Source organism: Berghia stephanieae, chromosome 15 (assembly GCF_034508935.2).
Source record: "Berghia stephanieae isolate SIO BIC M18660-M18661 chromosome 15, UCSD_Bste_1.3, whole genome shotgun sequence".
Lineage (NCBI taxonomy): Eukaryota > Metazoa > Mollusca > Gastropoda > Nudibranchia > Aeolidiidae > Berghia > Berghia stephanieae.
The window spans coordinates 26,664,538-26,687,866 of record NC_088374.1 but is presented as its reverse complement, the minus strand read 5'-3'; the positions used below and the strand labels follow the sequence as shown (position 1 = coordinate 26,687,866).

Genomic DNA, 23,329 nt, shown 5'->3' with positions numbered 1-23,329 from the left:
CTCCCCACACACTCATATATATATATATATATATATATATATATATATATTACACGTACACCCATATACACACAGGCAAATACATCTACACACCCTCCCCACACACTCATATATATATATATATATATATATATATATATATATATATATATATATATATATATATTACACGTACACCCATATACACACATGTATACATATGCATACACATATACACATATATACATATATATACACACATATATATATAGACGTATGTGCATAGACAAACATACCCATTGACATATAAATATACAAACATATGCGCACATACATACACATAAATCAACGATTCATCTGATAGGTAGATATAAATAAATCCGTTTTGAGGCATTTTTTAAAGGCATCAAAGGTCTGACAGTTCCTTGTATAAATAGTCAATGAGTTCCATACAGCTGGAGCAGAAAAGGCAAAAGATCGTTCAGAGAATTTAGTTTCAGAGATTTTTCTCTCTAATGAGTTAGAAGACCTGAGGGAGCGACTTGGAATATGGACCGTAAGAAGTGATTTTAAGTAATCTGGAGCAGTGTTGTGAAGACATTTAAAGGCAAGGCATGCTCGTTTATGATCAACTCTCCTCTCCACGGGCAGCCAATGAAGGTATTCCAAAACGGGAGTTATATGCTCATTCTTTTTTTGTCTGGGTGACAACTCGTGCCGCCCTGTTTTGTAACAACTGCAGTCTTGTGACCAAGCTCTTTGGAAGCCCGTACAGAAGTCTAGCCTGCTAGCAAAAAGTGAATGAATGAGCATCTTACAAATTTCTTCATCCAAAAGGTTGCGGATATTATGACTAATAAACCTTAAAATAAAATGTAGATTTTGATAGAGTTTTGTTATATGATATTGCATGTTCAGAAATTTATCAAAATAAAAACCAAGGGTTTTTTTTTTAACAATGAAAGATCTGGAAAGGACAGAGTCACAAATCAAAAGTTCTTCCATGGTCTTTCCTTGTGTTTTCTAAAAACGATAAATTCAGTTTCATCATAATTAAATTTTAGCTTGTTTTATTTTTGGGTCATCCAGAGTTTTGATGTGAGAGACGCAGTTTAAGACGTTTGTCTTGTTTGAAATTAAGTTGGAAGAAGAAATTGGAAAATATAGCTGTGTATCATCGGCGTAAAGATGGGAGGAAAAGCCATAGATTTATGCCCATTGGTCATGGACCTTCATTACATCAACAAAATTAGCAAAAATGAACACGAACTTAAAGACCTCATTTTCTATCCTTATAATATTTCGGAATTACAATTACAACAGTGCGACAAAATTCTCTTTGTGTATTGAATGCCATTACATGAAACGAAATCGCCAAAGTAGCACAACAACGTTTCATAGTCCAGTTTGGCAGACCAGCGCAGGACATGAAAACGATTTTTTTTTAAAATAAAAAAACGTAGACATGGGTATCTAAATTTACCGAGACGCAAAGTGAATGTTTGTTTTCGGCCCAGTTTTCGGCCCAGTTTTCGGCCCAGTTTTCGGCCCAGTTTTCGGCCCAGTTTTCGGCCCAGTTTTCGGCCCAGTTTTCGGCCCAGTTTTCGGCCCAGTTTTCGGCCCATTTTTCTTTAACGTGAAAACGATTGCTGTAAATGTCTTTTCAGATATGCTACAATTTTATGCTGTTTCCGACGTGTACATAATATGCAGGTCTGACATCCGAACCCACTTATGGGCCTAGTTTAACATTGTTGTAATGGACAATATTTTGCGTCATTTTTTTGTTGAGATTTCCATTACAACAATGAGCCCATAAGGAATTGGGTTATCAGACCTGCAAATACGTGCACGTCGGCTGGATCCCATCTTCGTGAATATCAGCCATAGGTAATTTTTCAGTAAAATGTCATTCCTCCATCTTGACGACATGTCGTTTGGATTTATTACAATCTAAACAAAACTCTGAACAAGTGTGTATGAAAGGTGCCAAACAAAGCAAGAAATAAAAATAGAAGAAAAAAAAAACATCCCAAAAAATCTGCCTACCTCGACTGGGGATCGAACCTCAGACCTTCTGATTACCGTGTAATGGTAGTACGTCTGACCGGTAATCAGTCAGTGACCGGCGTACGTATTAAAAAAGGTCAGAGGTTCAATCCCCAGTCGAGTTAGACTGATTTTTGGGGGATGGTTTGTTTTTTTCTTCTATTTTTTTTTCTTGCTTTGTCTGGCACCTTTTCATACACACTTGTTTAGATTATAATATCTGCAAACGACCTGTCTTCAAGCTGGAGAAATGACGCCTTGGTCCCTGCTCCTTAATACTCTTCAACAGTCGTAACGTCACTTCCTTCCTAATGACGCATGGGAACTTAGTAATACTGGCTCTAAACTATCGGAACAATGGCGGACGCCGTATGAAATATTTCTCCGGCGAGCATAAAACCGTATCCACAGGAGAAAAAAAATTTGATCATGTTTTGACTTTTACACATTCTGATCACAAGGCATATGAAAAGTTCTACCCAGCATGAAGAATAAAAAGTAATGGTTTTCTATGTTTAGAACCAAGATGGCCGCCGTTGCCGGGCGGCGTGACATCACACTACAGAATCCAATTTCTTTAATTTGATATATTATCTAAACAACAGATGGATTGGGAGAGATGGACCGATTACGTGGCCGCCTGGGTCATCGGACATTTTTTGGCCTATAGGGAATGAGATTAGCGGAAGAGTAGCGTCCCTTGATTGGACGTCACCCATAGTCTATGACGTCACCAGCGGAAAAGTTATTAGAGAGAGAACGTCATGTTGACGCATGCGCACAACCAACATGACGTTCTCTCTCTAATAACTTTTTCGTCGGTGACGTCACAGACTATGGGTGACGTCCAATTAAGGGACGCTACTCTTCCGCTAATCTCATTCCCTATATGACGTTTCCTATGGGGCTACATCATTGTTTATTCAGCTCCCATACCAGATGTTGGTACGCTTGCCATGAAATTAAAGAGCTCTTATTGAATCCAACACGCTACAAAAAAAAAAGCTACAAAACATACGGAAAGAAATCGAAAATAGGTTGAATTCGCTTGTAGGAAATCATGGCACCCATATTGAGTCGCAAATGAAGAACATTTGTTACAGTGAATGACATAATCAGTCGGATGGTGAAAAGGTTTGAACTGAGATATTGCCAAGTTTAGTTAGAAAGTCAATTTTTTAGTTAAAAAATGAGTTCTTGTCATACATGATTAAATTATTCCTTCTTGTACATCTTCGGGAAATATCAAAGCTTAATTTCACTTTTTTTACAGCTAGTCAAGTTGAAAAAGTATGAAATTTGAGAAAAGTTACAGGATACCTTTCCCATATATCTCACCATAACTTCATGAAAATTCACCAGATTTACTTCAAATAAAGATTAAAATGCTCTGGGGAGCATATTCTTTCAGAATTTATTTTTAAAAAATGCAAATCCAAAATGTTCACCTTCCGAGTGATTATTTCATGCACTGACACGTTTACGTATTCATAAGACCAATAAGACCATGTTTAACCCTCTCCGTACCAACCACAGGAAAGTCGACACATTCGTTACGATCGAACCAGCACTTTTATCAGTCAGATTTCTTTTGTAAATCACACAATTGAAAGAAAGAATGTTTTATTAAAGCTATAAAAACGTGACACTGTGTTGTAGAGTTCGTTTTGTTGATCAATAGTATGCATAGAATGTATTTGTTGCTTCCGTTTGAGTAAAAAAAAAAATAAAAAATATCGTGTTGGCTGGGTGTGAAATTTTAGGGAAAATTCTGAAAATAGTTGGTAAGGAAAGTGTTAAAGAATATTGGTTGTAACGTTGTTTTTTTTTCTGATAAAGATGTTATGAAACAAGGACAGACTTAATGAACACGCTGTATCATTGTTGATTGAGGAAAGATCTTGGACTGATATTAGGAAAACGGGAGATGACCAGTTCGGGAGAAGTCATCGACAGAATATACAGTAATATTTTCTGACACAAAAACCAGTTCGGGAGTGAAGTCATCGACAGAATATACTGTAATATTTTCTGACACAAAAACAAAACCGCTGTTCACCCACCTTCTTCTGATTCACGCACTATGATGACGCTGCTGCTTATTTCCGTTTCCTGATCGCCCTCGTCATCCGGTTCCTTTTTACCCCCCTTTGCCTTCTGCTTGTCACGTAATTCAGTGCCCTCCACTTCTTCCTTCAGCTGAATGCCCCACACGTTCGCTGCTTTACCTTTCGATTTCGTTTCAGCAACATCCTTTTTGTTGTCATTCTCCTCTTCCGGTGGGGCCCAACATTCCCTCTTACTCTTGGTTTCGGCGTGACCTCCATCTCCAGCTGTGTCACCCTCGTCGTTTTCGAAAACAGGGTTATCTCCCCCTTTCTTATCCATATCATCTTTTCCCTCTGGCTGTTTCTTGTCCATTTTGTATGTTCAATGTCTTAGTAGAATTAGAATGAATGAAGTTGACCTCACTCAGCTCTTTGTTTTTTATTTTAGACCACCTGTTGAATGATTTGTTCTCAGTAAATAATGTTGAGTGATTAATTCTCACTTAATTCTATCTATTATGTAATATCATGCGTTCTTTGGGTTACCCAAAGTTTTGTGAATTAGTACGATTCATCTGGCAGACCGAACGGGTGAGTATTTTACTTAAACATACACACAATATATACAATATACGTAGAGAGATCAACCAAATACAATATATCTAAGTTAAGATCTGCTTCACAGACTATGACTCCCTGGCAGAGCTTAGGAAGAAAACCGCGTTCCTGTATAAACTAGACATTCAAACATGGAGGTAGGGGGAACGAAGATGAAGAAGAAGAAAGAAGAAGAAAGAAGAAGAAGAAGAAGAAGAAGAAGAAGAAGAAGAAGAAGAAGAAGAAGAAGAAGAAGAAGAAGAAGAAGAAGAAGAAGAAGAAGAAGAAGAAGAAGAAGAAGAAGAAGAAGAAGAAGAAGAAGAAGAAGAAGAAGAAGAAGAAGAAAACAGGGGAGGGGGAGGAGGAGGAGGAGGAAGAGGAGGAGGAGGAGAAGAGAGAAGGAGAAGAAGAGAAGAAGAAGAGAGAAGAGAAGAAGAAGAAGAAGAAGAAGAAGAAGAAGAAGAAAGAAGAAGAAGAAGAAGAAGAAGAAGAAGAAGAAGAAGAAGAAGAAGAAGAAGAAGAAGAAGAAGAAGAAGAAGAAGAAGAAGAAGAGAAGAAGAAGAAGAAGAAAAGAAGAAGAAGAGAAGAAGAAGAAAGAAGAAGAAGAAGAAGAGAAGAAGAAGAAGAAGAAGAAGAAGAAGAAGAAGAAGAAGAAGAAGAAGAAGAAGAAGAAGAAGAAGAAGAAGAAGAAAGAAGAAGAAGAAGAGAAGAAAGAAGAAGAAAGAAGAAGAGAAGAAGAAGAAGAAAAGAAGAAGAAGAAGAAGAAGAAGAAGAAGAAGAAGAAGAAGAAGAAGAAGAAGAAAGAAGAGAAGAAGAAGAAGAAGAAAGAAGAAAAAGAAGAAGAAGAAGAAGAAGAAGAAGAAGAAGAAAGAAGAAGAAGAAGAAGAAGAAGAGAAAGAAGAAGAGAAGAAGAAAGAAGAAGAAGAAGAAGAAGAAGAAGAAGAAGAAGAAGAAGAAAGAAGAAGAAGAAGAAGAAGAAGAAGAAGAAGAAGAAGAAGAAGAAAGAAGAAGAAGAAGAAGAAGAAGAAGAAGAAGAAGAAGAAGAAGAAGAGAAGAAGAAGAAGAAGAAGAAGAGAAGAAGAAGAAGAAGAAGAAGAAGAAGAAGAAGAAGAAGAAGAAGAAGAAGAAGAAGAAGAAGAAGAAGAAGAAGAAAGAAGAAGAAGAAGAAAGAAGAAGAAGAAGAAGAGAAGAAGAGAAGAAGAAGAAGAAGAAAGAGAAGGAGAAGGAAGAAGAAGAAGGAGAAGAGAAGAGAGAAGAAGAAGAAGAAGAGAAGAGAAGAAGAAGAAGAAGAAGAAGAAGAAGAAGAAGAAGAAGAAGAAGAAGAAGAAGAAGAAGAAAGAAGGAAGAAGAAGAAGAAGAAGAAGAAGAAGAGAGGAAGAGAAGAAGAAGAAAGAAGAAGAAGAAGAAGAAGAAGAAGAAGAAAAGAAGAAGAAGAAGAAAAGAAGAAGAAGAAGAAGAAGAGAGAAGAAGAAGAAGAGAAGAAGAAAGAAGAAGAAGAGGAAAAGAGAAGAAGAAGAAGAAGGAAGAAGAAGAGAAGAGAAGAAAGAAGAGAAGAAGGAAGAGAAGAAGAAGAAGAGGAACAAGAAGAACAAGAAACAAGAAGCAAGAGAAAGAAAGATAAGAGAAGAAGAGAGAGAGAAGGAAGTCTAAGGTTCGAACCCCAGTCGAATAAGGTTGATTTTTTTGGGGGGGGTGTTGTTGTTGTTTTTTTCTCCCTTGTATTTTTCTTTCTTGCTTTGGCACTAGCCTATTTTATACACACTTTTCCAGACTATTCAAAGAAAGAAAAGAAGCAAAATCATTTATTCATCACACCACGACAATCACGACTTACTTTAACCCTCTCCTTACCAACAATAGGAAAATCGTCACATTCGTTACGGTCCAACCAGCATTTTTATTATTCTGATTTATTTTGAAAATCACAGAATTTAAAGAATTTTTTTTTTATTATAGCTGAGAAAACGTGACACTGTGTTGTAGAGTTCATTTTGCTGATCAATGTTATTCTTAGAATGTATTTGTTGCTTTTCTGTTTGAGTAAGAAAATTCTATTTTTTTTTTTTTTTTTGGTTGGGTGGGTGTGAAATTGTGGGGAAAATCCTGGAAATGGCTGGTAAGGAAAGAATTAAAAGGAATTTTATATGATGCCAGTTTTGCACGTAAACAAACAGCCTGTTGAACATCTCCTTGTGGTCTCGATACAATACGTTTATGTAAAATACTCACAAGACCCGACGACCAGTTAGTACGTACCAGTACACAAAACTATATGTAACCACCATACCATAAACGTTTATAATTATAGTCTCCTTTTTAGAATAATTTAGAGGACAAAACTAATCATCAAAATGGATGCCTTTTTAAAAAAAAAACAATTGACAAATCGCTGCTGAATGACGTCAAATTCGTTCCATCTATAACTATAACACTATCCCTATCACAATACGCACAGGTTGAACAACAACAACTACTACTACTATAGAATAGAAAGAAGGAATCTTGCCGTATTTATATATAAATATGACCAGAAATCGTGGATAAGAAAACGATTTATTTCAATAGGGTGATATCTATCTATAGATATCATAGATAAAGACGACCCACTCTGACTTGTTTAAAACGGTCTCGCCTGGCCCTTGACTTTGAGAGTAAAGTCATCGATGAGGAATACAGAATATATTATTGTTACAGTGAATGACATAATTAGTAGGATGGTGGAAAGGTTTGAACTGAGATATTATTGACAAGTATAATTAGAAGGTCAATTTTTAAAATCAAAAATGAGTTCTTGTCATAAACGATTTAATCAACCCTTTTTGTACATCTTCAGGAAATTCCAAATCTTAATTTCACTTCTAAATATTTTTTACAGCTAGTCAAGTTGAAAAAAAAAGGTATGAAATTTGAGAAAAGTTGCTGGATACCTTTCCCATACATCTGACCATAACTTCATGAAAAATCACCCGATTTACTTTAAATAAAGATTAAAATCGCCTGGGGAGCATATTCTTTCAGAATTTTTTTTTTTAAATACAAATCCGAAAGTTTCACCTTCCGACTGATTATGTCATGCACTGACACATATTTCCTGACAAAAAAGGACTGTCCACCCATCTTCAAGAAGAAGAAGAAGAAGAAGAAGAAGAAGAAGAAGAAGAAGAAGAAGAAGAAGAAGAAGAAGAAGAAGAAGAAGAAGAAGAAGAAGAAGAAGAAAGAAGAAGAAGAGGAAGAAAAAAGAAGAAGAAGAGAAGAAGAAGAAAGAAGAAGAAGAAGAAGAAGAAGAAGAAGAAGAAGAAGAAGAAGAAGAAGAAGAAGAAGAAGAAGAAGAGAAGAAGAAGAAGAAGAAGAAGAAGAAGAAGAAGAAAGAAGAGAAGAAGAAGAAGAAAAAGAAGAAGAAGAAGAAGAAGAAGAAGAAGAAGAAGAAGAAGAAGAAGAAGAAGAAGAAGAAGAAGAAGAAGAAGAAGAAGAAGAAGAAGAAGAAGAAGAAGAGAAGAAGAAGAAGAAGAAGAAGAAGAAGAAGAAGAAGAAGAAGAAGAAGAAGAAGAAGAAGAAGAAGAAGAAGAAGAAGAAGAGAAGAAGAAGAAGAAAGAAGAAGAAGAAGAAGAAGAAGAAGAAGAAGAAGAAGAAGAAGAAAGAAGAAGAAGAAGAAGAAGAAGAAGAAGAAGAAGAAGAAGAAGAAGAAAGAAGAAGAAGAAGAAGAAGAAGAAGAAGAAGAAGAAGAGAGAAGAGAAGAAGAAGAAGAAAAAGAAAAGAAGAAGAAGAAGAAGAAGAAGAAGAAGAAGAAGAAGAAGAAGAAGAAGAAGAAGAAGAAGAGAAAAGAAGTAAAGAAGAAGAAAGAAAAGAAGAGAAGAAAGAAGAAAAGAGAAGAAGTGTCTTAAATCCAATATACTGTAAACAAAACAAGGGAATTATGTCCCATTTTCTGATTCACTACGCACGTTGCAGATGCTGTTGCTTATTTCCGATTATTATTCGCAATCGTAATTCTGTTCCTTTTTACCGCCCCTTGCATTCTGGTTGTCGCGCAGACTTTTTGTGTCTTGAACTCTCAGGTTTAATATTTTTTTTAAAAAGTAAAAAAGTTGTGGGTGCTCATTTTAATCGGCGTAGACTTATTTACAAGTCTGATAACACAATTATTTGTAATGGGCTCATTGTTGTAATGGAAATGCTTTCAAACCGACGCAAATTATTGTCCATTACAACTTGATATGCTAAATCAAGTGCATTGTGTTTGGTTATCAGACCTGCATATGTGTAAGCGTCGATTTTAATCTCTTGATGTAATAATAATAATAATAATAATAATAATAATAATAATAATAATAATAATAATAATAATAATAATAATAATAATAATAATTAATATATAATAATAATAATAATAATAATAATAATATTAATAATAATAATAATAATAATAATAATAATAATAATAATAATAATAATAATAATAATAATAATAATAATAATAATAATAATAATAATAATAATAATATAATAATAATAATAATAATAATAATAATTCTTGTTTATTTTCTAATTTGTTTTAGATTTGCCATCTAAAAGGTCAAAGTGACAATCACAATACAATCTATCGGTCGTTTCTCCAAGAAGGGACAGTAGTTGACCTCAATAGTAGATTCTATTATTAACTCACTCAACCCTAACACCGACCATATCCGTAGTTTACCCGGGTTACTTTTACTCCATGCCTATTTATTACATTTTTTTTCTGAGACAAATTATAGGCGTAGTATCAAAGCTAATGTTTTTAATTTTTGCATGTGAATGGTAGTTGAATAAAACTATCTATGTACATGCTCATTTTTAATACATTATTTTCCCATTTTGAAAAGTAGCCAAAATCTCGAGGTTTGAGTAAGTTAAAATACGATAATATGATAATGGTGATTGATCTCAAAAATCTACTAGAGGAAAAAAAATCTCTTCAGGACTTACCTAAGCCAATCATCAAACTATCAGAATTTGGCATTAAAAAGTGGCAACCCTTACAACACAAAATACAGGTACTATCTTCAAAGGTGACAACTCAAGTATCAACTATCAAGTATCAAATATCAACTCAAGTTTCTATAATTGAAATACAATAATATGATGATGATGATAATGATATCTTCAAAAATCTACCGTTTCTCGAAAACAAGGAATTGGACCAGAGGACTTTTTGCCAAGACCAGCAAGCAGACCAGTTGCCAATTTATCGGAACTTGGCATTGGCATTAAAAACGCCAAAGCGGCAACTCTGATACAATCAACAACCAGAACTATCTACAGAATAACAATCAAGTTTGCTACAAGTTTATATATATGTATATATATATATATATATATATATATATATATATATATATATATATATATATATATATATATATATATATATATATACGCAGAGCTTGCTAAGTTATTAGAATTTGGCATTAAAAACGCCAAGGTGGCAAAGCTGATCCATCCACTCGTACTATCTCCATAATACTCTTCAACAGTCGTTACGTCACTTCCTTCCTAATGACGCATGGTAACTTGTAACACTGGCTATAAACTATCGGAACAATGGCGGACGCCCGTATGAAATATTTCTCCGGCGAGCATAAAAGCGTATCCAGAGGAAAAAAAAAACCCCATAAATTTGATCAAGTTTTGACTTTTACACATTCTAATCACAAGACATATGAAACGTTCTAGCCAGCATGAAGAATAAAAAGTAATGATTTTCTTTGTTTAGAACCAAGATGGCCGCCGTTGCCGGGCGGCGTGACATCAGACTACTGAATCCAGATGAAAACCGATATGAGAGTAATCATAATCTGACAGACGTTGTCTTCAAAAAGATAAAGTGAGAAACGAGCCAATTCGAATGTTGACAGAAGTGAAGAATGTATCAATATAGATAGAATGAAGATGACGTCACTCTGGTCTCAGTTATTGTTTTTTGCCATCCACGTTTACGAATACTTCTCTCTAACGTGTATTAACCAGACTAAAAAAGTTCATGGTTACACAGAGTTTTGTGTGTTGGTCCGTTATACATCTGGATGGCAATGTTATGAGCTTCTACTATCTATGGATGAGAGAAGATAGATTGAAATGGTTCGGACATGTAAAGAGACGAGAGAGGGAGTGCGTGAGAAGAAAAGTATTGGACTTACAATTAGCGGAGGAAAGAGGTAAAAGGGACGCCCAAAGACTAGATGGTTGGATAGGGTAAAAGACGATATGAAAGAACTGGGAATGGAGGAAGATGATGCTCTGAGAGTTGTGGCATTCATTATGGCAACCCTGCAAAATGCGGGATAAGCTGAAAGAAGAAGAAGAAGAAGAAGAGAAGAAGAAGAAGAAGAAGAAGAAGAAGAAGAAGAAGAAGAAGAAGAAGAAGAAGAAGAAGAAGAAGAAGAAGAAGAAGAAGAAGAAGAAGAAGAAGAAGAAGAAGAAGAAGAAGAAGAAGAAGAATAAAAAGAAGAAGAAAAGTGTCTTCAATAATCTACTGTAAACAAAACAAGGGAATTAGGTTCCATAACTTGCTAAAACCAGCAACAGCAGTCGAATTTCTTTTTGGCTTGTTTTTGTTTTTTGTTTTTTGTTTGTTATTTTTTGGGGGTTTTTTGGTTTTGTTTTTGTTTTGTTTTGTTTTTTTGTTTTTGGTTTTTTTGTTTTATTTTTTGTTATTGAAAATATGAATATAGATTTAGCACAGTTGCCCAGATTAACCATAGTCAACGCTTTCACAGTGTTTCATTTATATCCTCGTATGGAACCAAATCTCCATATCATGCGGTACTAGTCTCCTGTTTGTGTACTATTAACACTCTTACAATATCCGTCACGTAATATAGCCAGGTACCCATTCACACCTGGGTCGAGTGTGCAATGTGTGTCAAATGCCTTACCACCCCCCCCCCCCGCCCCCTCCAAAAAAATAAAACACGACGTCGGACGAGACCAGTATTTTCAAAGATCACTGTCACCCATCCGGCCAGTGACCACGCTTAACGTCGATTGACCGTCGTGACAAGGCGAGACAAGACACGCCTATACCCGTTGAGCCACCGAGTTAAAGACAAAAGCCCGGTTGTTTTTGGTCCACATAGATAAATAGAAGGTCAAGGTCACCCTGGGTGCTCTTGACCTAGTTACAGTATAATGCTGATATGACAAAGAGATAACCACATTCGCTGTTTTACATCATCATTAATTATCATCGTCGTCGTCGTCGTCATCATTATCATCATCATCGTTATCATTATCATCATCATCAATATCACATCATCATCATCATCATCATCATCATCATCATCATCATCATCATCATCATCACCATCATCACAATCATCAATTTCACAATCATCACCATCATCACAATCATCATCATCATTATCATAGTCACCATCATCATCACCATCATCATAAAATTATCATCATCACCACCAATATTATTATCAATATCATCATCATCATCATCATCATCATCATCATCATCATCATCATCATCATCACCATCATCATCATCATCACAAGCATAATCACCATCATCACAATCATCATCATCATCATCATCATCATCATCATCATCATCATCATCATCATCATCATCATCATCATCATCATCATCATCATCATCATGATCATAGTCACCACCATCTTGGACTGGAAAGGATTTTTTCCCGATGGGGGCGGGGTCTTATATGGCCTACTAACGAGGCTAGAGATAAATGCAACATGATTAAGCGCAAAGAGCATGGTGAGACTAACAAAAATACTCTGTAAACATAAAAGCGCGTAATACATATCGGAAGTGTAACGGACCAACACTGTGTTATCTTGGTCGTAAAAAGATAGTTCGAAGATGACGTCACTCATGTCTTTGTTATTGTTTTTTTGCCATCCGCGTTTATGAGTAATTCTCACTGAACTGTATTAACCCGACTATAAACGATCATGGTTACACAGGGTCTTGTGTGTTGGTCCGTTATACTTCCGGATGGCAATTCTGTGAACTTATTAGCCAAGTGCATACTATCTGTCTGGTCAATACAGTTAAGTGAGAATTACTCATTAATCATTAACAAACGTTAACGCCTTGCTTTGTTCATTACGATAGTTGTAAACATTACCCAAGGGTCAAGCTGCACAAAATGACCTATAGGATTCAATAGTTGTAACGAAATCCTTCCTAATGACGCATGGTAACTTAGTAACACTGGCTCTAAACTATCGGAACAATGGCGGACGCCCGTATGAAATATTTCTCCGGCGAGCATAAAAGCGTATCCAGAGGAAAAAAAACAATAAATTTGATCATGTTTTGACTTTTACACATTCTGATCACAAGACATATGAAAAGTTATAGCCAGCATGAAAAATACAAAGTAATGATTTTCTTTGTTTAGAACCAATATGGCCGCCGTTGCCAGGCGGCGTGACATCAGACTATTAAATCGTATTGTTATGATGAGAAAAGTGAGTGGAGCAGGCACTTATGTTGACAATAACAAGAAATTACGTGAGTAGGCAAGTGTCAGAAGACGATCGAGAATAAAAATTTCACGGCGGCGATGGGGGCTCGAACCGCAGCCATCGTTATGTTATAGCCTGACACTGAAATCGGCTTTGTGGTCTTGTGGTATGACACTCGCTTTCGGATCGCAAGGTCCTGGGTTCGAGCCTCGCTCGGCGCATAGTTGAGTCCTGGAGAAGGCTCTTTACTCACATTCTCTCACTGTACTCAGGTGTAAAATCTTATCTCTGTCCGAAAGAAATGATAACATCGCCTAACAGGCGTCATGTTCCGTCCTAAATGTTAAATGTTGCTGTTGGCTAGGGACCCCTTGTAAAGCGCTTTGAGCACATTAAGTGGATATTGCGCTATAAAAAGTCTCAATTAAAATTAATTAAAATCCAAAAAGACTGGCATTTTGACGTCATTATTTGTTTTGTTTTTTTGCACCGCTTAGTGAGTTGTCGTTAGTAGAGCTCATGGAAACAAGTTATTTTATTGGTTGAACTATTGAATACAACTCACGATTTGTTTTCTTTTGTGGCAAAAGACTGGCAATTTGACGTCATTTTTTTTTGGTCAGTATCAGGCCATAACTTTACGAAGGCCACGCTCTGAAACCCACAAAGACTGGCATTTTGACGTTATTTTTTGGTCAGTATCAGGCCATAAATTTACGAAGGCCACGCTCGAACCCGCGATCTTACTGGTATCACAATTCCGTCTGGCCGGGGAGAGCTTGACTCTACCGTATCCACCACTCCAAAAAAAAAAAAAACTGTTTCAAACTGGATGCCAAACTCTTTGTGTGTGTGTGTGTGTGTGGAACCGTGGCCTTCGTAAAGTTATGGTTTATTGTTTTTGCCATCCGCGTTTGTGAGTTGTTCTCACTAAACTGTATTAACCAGACTATAAAAGTTCATGGTTACACAGAGTTTGTGTGTTGGTCCGTTATCGTAAAGTTATGGCCTGATACTGACCAAAAAATGACGTCAAAATGCCAGTCTTTTGCCACAAAAGAAAACAAATCGTGAGTTGTATTCAATAGTTCAACCAATGAAATAACTCGTTTCCATGAGCTCTACTAACGACAACTCACTTGGCGGTGCAAAAACCAAATAATGACGTCAAACTGCCAGTCCTTATGGATTTCAGTATCAGGCTATAACTTAACGATGGCTACGGTTGAACCCGTGACCTCAAGAAGTCGGGTAGAGCTGCTCATTATAGATAGAATGCGCTTGGCCAAGACGCTCATAACATTGCCATCCGGAAGTATAACGGACCAACACACAAAACTGTGTGTATCCATGAACGTTTATAGTCAGGTTTATACAGTTCAGTGAGAATTAGTGCGGGGCGGTCCTTGGCAAGCTTAAGGACCACGGTCCTACGGTCCTTGGGAAATGAAGACCGCAAGGACCGGTCTCTAGACCGGTCCGTTCATTCTTGAACCGTTAAAGACCGCTACACGATGAAAACCGTGGCCTACAGGAGTAAAACACACGGAGTAGTCACACTCATTTCAAATTGTAACCTAATTAGAGAAGAGGGGTGATGCCTTCTTTATTTGCTCACCGTACTTCATTGTTACTTCGATAATTTAATAAAATTTGAAATTTATCCCCATTAACGGAGATAATGGCATCGCCCAAGGCGTTGATCGAGTTGTTCGTGGCGTTGATACACACACGCAACTCCTACCCCCCCCCCCCCCCACACACACCACACACACATTAGAGGGCAGCGAGCATTGAAGAGTAAGAGAGAGACGTGAAGTTATAATAAGAGGGGGTGGATGAGGTGATAAGAGGGGTCGATGGTGACTTTTCGCCAGATCTAACAAACTCAGCTACCCATTCATTGCTGAGTAGACAGGGATTCAGAAAAAAATCGACTGCACCCGGGATCGATCTCTGGCCCTTTGCGTATAAAGAGAGTGCTCTATCAACTGAGCTATCGGGGTCCCCAAATATTCTATTGGACCTTTTAAAAATACAGACGTTATAACTGGTTTTTTTTGGACGGAAGAAACTAATGAAACTCATATTACTTGATTAGTTAAAACACCAAACGAAATTTTAATATTATTGTATTATTTTAAATGACAACAATGCGATAGAAGGGAGTGGCGACAAGAGATGGACAAAAGAAAACAAAAAATCAGACTTGCAACTTGCTAGGTTCGACACACACACACACACACACACACACACACACACACACACACACACATCTTTAGTAGTCACATACATTTCAAACAATAACCCATTAGAGAAGAGGGGTCATGCCTTCATCATAGATCATTGTCATTGCGATCATTATGGTGTAGTAAATTTTGAAATTTACCCCGTATAATGGAATCGTCCAAGGCGTGCGCCTCCTGTTCCCCCCATCTCACACACGAAAGGGCGGTTTGCGGAGTGGAGGGAGGTGGTCGTCTGCCTCTATGGTCGTCTGTGTCGTTTAGTGTATGGCAAAGGGGGGTGGGTGCGATTAATTAAGTGGGATGGGTGGTGATTGGTGGAAGATAGGCAAAGGACCGAGGCAACGAATCGCTGGGGAAGTAGTATGGCGCGAGACCGTTGAAAGGTGATAAGAAGTGAGGACCGCCGGCGGTCTTCCTCTTTGGGACTGGACCACGGTTCACAGCTAAAAGACCGTGGGACCGGTCCTCGGTCCGGTCCTCAGCGCGGCACTAGTGAGAATTACTCATAAATGCGGATGGCAAAAAACAATAACAAAGACCTGAGTGACGTCATCTTCGAACTATCTATATACATAGAGTTTGAAACCACTTTTTTTTTGTTGAGTGCTGGATAGCTCATACGGTAGAGTCACGCTCTCTTCGGCCAGGCGGAGTTGTCGTATCAGTAAGGTCGCGGGTTCGCCGCCGCGAAATTGTTATTCTCTATTATTATTGTCTTCTAGCACTTTCCTACTCGCGTCATTTCTTGTTATTGCTATGTTGGAAATACTCTTCAACAGTCGTAACGTCACTTCCTTCCTAATGACGCATGGTAACTTAGCAACACTGGCTCTAAACTATCGGAACAATGGCGGACGCCGTATGAAATATTTCCCCGGCGAGCATAAAAGCGTATCCAGAGGGGAAAACCCATAAATTTGATCTTGTTTTGACTTTTACACATTCTGATCACAAGGCATATGAAAAGTTCTACCCAGCATGAAGAATAAAAAGTAATGATTTTCTTTGTTTAGAACCAAGAGGGCCGCCGTTGCCGGGCGGCGTGACATCAGACTATTGAATCCAATTTCGATAACTGTGTCGACCCTTTTCATTATGTGGGTCGTTGACCTTAGATATCAATCGTCCCTGTAAACGTACACTCAAAAGTCAATCGAAATATGGGTTATCACACAAGCACACACACACACACACACACACACACACACACACACACACACAAACAGTAGCCTAGTTACACAAATTGGTTCAAACACGATCACTGACACACTTTGCACCAATGAGAAGAAGCATTCTTTGATTGTGCCTTAGATTTAGTATAATTTCCAAGTATTTTGGAGGGTTTTATTTTTTAAAACGGTACCGGCATTCTCAAAACGGAATTAATTATGTCGGGGTAATTGGATTCAATAGTCTGATGTCACGTCGCCCAGCAACGGCGGCCATCGTGGTTCTAAACAAAGAAAATCGGTACTTTTTATTCTTCATGCTGGGTAGAACTTGTCATATGTCTTGTGATCAGAATGTGTAAAAGTCAAAACATGATCAGATTTATAATGTTTTTTTCCCTCTGGATACGCTTTTATGCTCGTCGGAGAACTATTTCAGAAGGGCGTCCGCCATTGTTCCGATAGTTTAGAGCCAGTTACTAAGTTATCATGCGTCATTACGAGGGAAGTGACGTTACGACTGTTGAAGCGTATTGAATTCGATTCAGTTCAACGTTTATTTGAGGCAGTTTGCCCAATAAAGAACTCAAATCAAAACATGGTTACCAGTACATGAACAAAACCGATCATTTTCAGTATTTTCCCAAATGGTAGGCTTACCCAGCAGAAAAATAGATATTATAAAAAAATTCAATCAATCTCTCTTCAAAATAACTTTATGTTCTTATTAATTAAACAAAGACCATTCTTCAAAGTGTGTGATGTACAATTTTTTTTAATTGAGCTTTATATAGCGCAATATCCACTAAATGTGCTCAAAGCGCTTTACACTGGGTTCCTGGTCAACAAAAACATTTAACTCATGTAAGACGGGACATGATGCCTGTTAGGCGATATTACAATTTTTTGGACAAATACAGCGCTGTTAACGGCCAGGTACTCATTTTACACCTGAATACGGTGACAGAATGTGAGTAAAGAGCCTTTTCCAAGGACTCAACTATGCGCCGAGTGCAAGGCTCGAACCCAGGACCTTCCGATCCGAAAGCGAGTGTCATACCACAAGACCACATAGCCGAACAAAAAAAAATCATAAAGCTGTTGGTAAACAAGAATCAAATAAATGATTTAATACTATGGACGAAGGAGGAGGAGGAGGAGGAGGAGGAGGAGGAGGAGGAGGAGGAGGAGGAGGAGGAGGAGGAGGAGGAGGAGGAGGAGGAGGAAGGAGGTTATGTCGAGATCTTTTTTCTGAACCCCCTGTCTACCCATCAGTGATTGGGTAGCTGGGCTTTTTAGACCTGGTGGAAAGTACTTTGCGATAGACTAGCGTCCTCTCCAACGGGTAACAAGCAATTGCTATTGCGCGTTTCACGCCATTCAAAAGTGTAGCTCCATGAGTTGAAGGACTAGTATGGCTAAGTGGCTTTGTATTATGTGGTCTAGTGGTAAAGCACTCGCATTTGGATCGGAAGATTGTGGGTTCGAGCCTCGCTCGGCGCATAGTTGAGTCCTTGGAAAATTAAGGCTCTTTACTCACATATCTCACCGTACTCAGGTGTTAAAATGAATAACTGGCCGTTAACAGCGTTGTCTCTATCGGAAAAAAAAATGTTATATCGCCTAACAGGCGTCGTAACTCCTCCTAAATGCTACATGTTGCTGTTGGCTAGGAACCCATTGTAAAGCGATTTGAGCACGTTTAGTGGATATTGCCCTTTATCTATTTTTTAAAAAGCTCAACTAGCACTACTACTACTGTGCGGCTATGTGGTCTAGTGGTATGACACTCGCTTTCGGATCGGAAGGTCCTGGGATCGAGCCTCGCTCGGCGCATAGTTGAGTCCTTGGAAAAGACTCTTTACTCACATTCTCTCACCGTACTCAGGTGTAAAATGAGTACCTGGCCGTTAACAGCGTTGTCTTTGTCCGAAAAAATGTAATGTCGCTTAACAGGCGTCATGTCCCGTCCTACATGTTAAATGTTGCTGTTGACCAGGGAACCCGAAGCCTTGTAAAGCGCTTTGAGCACATTTAGTGGATATTGCGCTATATAAAAGCTCAATATTTTTTTTACTAACGGCGATTGCAACACTTTAACTCTTATCTCTCTCCTTACCGATCATTTTCAGTATTCTCCCAAAATGGCCGGCAGGCTTACCCAGCAGAAAAATAGATTTTATAAAAAAAAAATTCTAACAAACTCTCTTCAAAACAACTTTATATTCTTATTAATTAAACAAAGACCATTCTTCAAAGTTTGTGATGTACAATTTTTTTTTAAATTGAGCTTTATATAGCGCAATATTCACTAAATGTGCTCAAAGCGCTTTACAAGGGGTTCATGGTCAACAGCAACATTTAACATTTCGGACAAAGACAACGCTGCCAACGGCCAGGTACTCATTTTACACCTGAGTACGGTGAGAGAATGTGAGTAAAGAGCCTTTTCCAAGAACTCAACTATGCGCCAAGCGCGAGCCTCGAACCCCAGGACCTTCCGATCTGAAAGTGAGTATCATACCACTAGACCACATAGCCGCACAGAGTATGTACAAAATAACTTTGAATAGGAAAAATGTATAATATTGTGTCCTAACAACTGTGACGATTTTGCTGCAGGTGGTAAGGAAGGGGTTAAATGCGGCTATGTGGTGTTGTGGTATGACACTCTCTTTCGGATCGGAAGGTCCTGGGTTCGAGCCTCGCTCGGCGCATAGTTGAGTCCTTGGAAAAGGCTCTTTACTCACATTCTCTCACCGTACTCAGGTGTAAAATGAGTACCTGGCCGTTAACAGCGTTGTCTCTGTCCCAAAAATGTGTAATATCGCCTGACAGGCGTCATGTCTCGTCCTATATGTTATGTGTCGCTGATGGCCAGTGACCCCTTGTAAAGCGCTTTGAGCATGTTTAGTGGATATTGCGCTATATAATTTTTTTTTTTTTTTAAGATAATAATTTTATCAACTTAAAACAAAAAAAACAAAAACAAAAAAAAACAATTTGAATGATTGCTTCAACAATTCAATGACCTTGAGCGGAGGAACGCAAGGTCAAAATCAAAGGCCTCTGATTAGACGGATACAACAACAACATCAAGGCCGCGTAATCGGGACTTTGTTTATTCGAACCCCGTCAAATAGAGCAATATGTGCGGCTATGTGGTCTAGTGGTATGACACTCGCTTTCGGATCGGAAGGTCCTGGGTTCGAGCCTCGCGCTCGGCGCATAGTTAGTCCTTGGAACAGACTTTTTACTCACATTCTCTCACCGTACTCAGGTGTAAAATGAGTACCTGGTCGTTAACAGCGTTGTCTTTGTCCGAAAAATTGTAATATCGCCTTACAGGCGGCATGTCCCGTCCTACATGTTAAATGTTGCTGTTGACCAGGGACCCATTGTAAAGCGATTTGAGCACATTTAGTGGATATTGCGCTATAAAAAAGCTCAATTAAATTTGGTTTCAAATTTCAAGGGGAAACAATGCCCCGAGGGGTAACTTTACCTTTGCCTTAACTCACTGACCCTAACACGGACTATATCCGTAGTTTACCCGGGGTTACTTTTACGCCATGCCTATTTATTACATTTCTATGAGACAAATTGTACGCGTAGTATCAAAGCTAATGTTTTTAGTTTTTTACATGTTAATGGTAGTTGAATAAAACTTCCTATGTACAAGCTCATTTTTAATACACTTTTTCCAATATTGAAAAATAAGACAAATATCTAGGATTGAGTGAGTTAATGGATAATCTTTACCTCCAGAAATAACTTTTGCCTCAATGGGTAGCTTTGCTTCAAATGGGAATTTTACTTAAAGGGGTAACTTTACCTCAAGGGGTAACTTTGTCTCAGGGGGTAACTTTGCCTTAAGGGGTATCTTTACCTCAAGAGGTAACTTTGACTTAAAAGGTAACTTTACCTCAATGGGTAACTTAGACTTAAGGGGTAATTTTACCTCAAGGGGTAACTTTGACTTAAGGGGTAATTTTACCTCAAGGGGTAACTTTGACTCAAGGGGTAATTTTACCTCAAGGGGTAACTTTGACTCAAGGGGTAATTTTACCTCAAGGGGTAACTTTGACTTAAGGGGTAATTTTACCCCAAGGGGTAACTTTGACTTAAGGGGTATCTTTACCTCAAGGGGTAACTTTGACTCAAGGGGTAATTTTACCTCAAGGGGTAACTTTGACTCAAGGGGTAATTTTACCTCAGGGGGTAACTTTGACTTAAGGGGTAATTTTACCTCAGGGGGTAACTTTGCCTCATTTGGCAACTTTACCTCGTGGGGTAATTTTGTTTCTGTCGATTTGAGATTCTTGAGTAATCTCAGCCATATTGCATTTATTATCTTTTAAAAAAAAAATAATAAAAAGACCTCATTTCTAATCAAATCAAACATCTCACGAGACAGGGAAGGGGGGGGGTGGATAGGCTGCGTCACATGACATCCTAGCTCACTTTGCGCTGATACACTACCACTGAAACTTTGGATTATTCCAATTTTCCATTGAAATAGAGCCTAAAGGGACATGACGCCTGTTAGGCGACATTACAATTTTTTTCGGACAGAGACAATGCTGTTAACGGCCAGGTACTTTTTTTTACACCCGAGTAAGGTGAGAGAAAGTGAGTAAAGAGCGTTTTCCAAGAGCTCAATTATGCGCCGAGCGAGGCTCGAACCAAGGACATTCCGGTCCAAACACGAGTGTCATATCACTAGACCACATATCCGAAAGTAGGCATACTCTGTTATCTGTTTAGTTATCTAACCGTCGTCAACTTTGGAAGGGATAATTATAGAACAATAGGTTTTTCTTATCAAAATGAAAATAATATTATGTGATTATGATAATTATTGCAAATTTCAAAAGCGTCAAATATAATATGGTAGATAAAAGCACAATATTAAAGTTTTAGCTGAATTGCATTAAACCCCCCCCCCCCCAACACGACGGCACATGCACACAAACAAATACACACACACAGACACACACACACACACAGACACACACACACACACATACACACACACGCGAAGTGTTGACATGTACCTACTTCAGTAAAATTTGACTTCATTTCCTGAGCCGGAGTTTAATCCGGTTTCTGGGGCAGTTCAACAGATTGAGGCAGTTGGTTAATATAATAATAATAATAATAATAATAATAATAATAATAATAATAATAATAATAATAATAATAATAATAATAATAATAATAATAATAATAATAATAATAATAATAATAATAATAATAATAATAATAATAATAATAATAATAATAATAATAATAATAATAATAATAATAATAATAATAATAATAATAATAATAATAATAATAATAATAATAAGTTATTTATTTAGCACCCAACTTCCACATGAGTGCTCAGCGGCGCTTTACGATATTAAGGGGGTACGCGCTGGTCGAGAGGACGGCTGTACTATGAATTCCACTAAAATTATCGAAAATGAGATTAGGGCACTTTCAGGTAATTCAACCTTTCTTTAACACACTGAAAACATTCAAAAGGCTAAATTTATTCAAAAAAGTGCTTTAAATAATTTTTTTGTGACGCAGCTATCGTCTAAACGCAAAGTTTTTCCGTCATTTTCTTCAGAATCAACGTTCGATAGTCCTTAGTAACCCGCACTGAACCCCGGCTTATTTGGTATGAGCAGAAATGTCAGGGAAAGGGCATTTCCGTTCTTTCACATTCTTTCGCGTATGTGTCACAGGACGGCGGGGAAATCGAGAAATTCCAAGCCTATTTTCCTTTCTTTGATTGGCTGAAGAGACGGCTAGGAGTTATTTTTAGTAATTACCGTCATGGAAAATTTTAGCTCACGTTCCAAGACCAATCGTAACCCGGTTTTCAGTCACGTGACATAACAACGGGTACATTTCCGGGAGCATTCCACTACGTTTACTATCGCTTCGATTCGAACTGATTTTTGGTCGTTTCATGACAAACTTCACTCCATTTACTTATTTGCAAAGTTTTATCATCATTTTCCAAAGAACCAAGAATTGGTAGATAATCATTTCGACGCCTGGATACCGCTTTAGCCAGTAAGTATGTCTATTTATTTATTACTAGTGAAATCGGATTGACCGGTTACAGTCTCAAAGTGTGCATTCCATTCTAAAATGTAAACATTGACGATAATAAAAGAGAATGCTGCTCGTAAATAATTCTAAAGGCTAATTTTTGTTTTTATTTTATTTTTAATACGATTATTAAGAACCATACTGTTTTCTTTGATTTACATTAGACTAGTGAAGATCATTGAGCTTGAATAAGGAGATAACTAAACGCCCATCTATAGTAGATCTTAGACAGACAGATAGACGTATCTTATAGCTAACTTAGACTTAGATTACCATTGACGTCAGTGAGTTAGAACTTAGAGATTATCTAGATTGTGCTTATTTTTTTTTATAACCATCAGTCTACAAGAGTCTGTGTGTGTGTGGGGGGGGGGGGGGGGTGCTCTCAATGCTCCGAGGTATGGTTCTCGTCTCTTGACCTAAAGGCGTTTCTTTCTTTCTGATCTATAGTTCCTGCCTTTTCACCTTTCAGTGTAGGGCCACTTTAAAGTGAAATTACTCTAGACCAAGGCATTAGCCAAGCAGGTGGTCAGCCCACTGTGACCTTTTGTTACCTTATTGTGGTAGGAATTCATTTTGCCCAGAAAGTGGCCTTTCTGCCTGCTCTTTTAATTTCTTTAACGTTTTTTTTTCTCTGATCCAAAGC

The 23,329-nt window shown here is 37.7% G+C and overlaps 1 protein-coding gene across 5 annotated transcripts in view; it reads right to left on the bottom strand.

The window, feature by feature from the left end:
- LOC144960242 (synaptic vesicle glycoprotein 2C-like) overlaps window positions 1-23,329 on the bottom strand; it is an 84,398-nt gene that overhangs the window by 23,996 nt on the left and 37,073 nt on the right. Inside the window, exons 1-2 of one of the 5 annotated variants that reach the window (XM_078893254.1) lie at window positions 7,127-7,141; window positions 4,092-4,529 (exon numbers count right to left, since the gene is read on the bottom strand). The exons of 3 other annotated variants lie outside the window; for them this stretch is intronic. In XM_078893254.1, coding sequence (XP_078749380.1) covers window positions 4,092-4,449 — 358 coding nt within the window. In that variant the 5' untranslated portion in view covers window positions 4,450-4,529; window positions 7,127-7,141. Of the gene's footprint in view, window positions 1-4,091; window positions 4,584-7,126; window positions 7,142-23,329 lie in introns of those variants that run through there. One more of the 5 variants, XM_078893255.1, reaches the window with a different exon arrangement.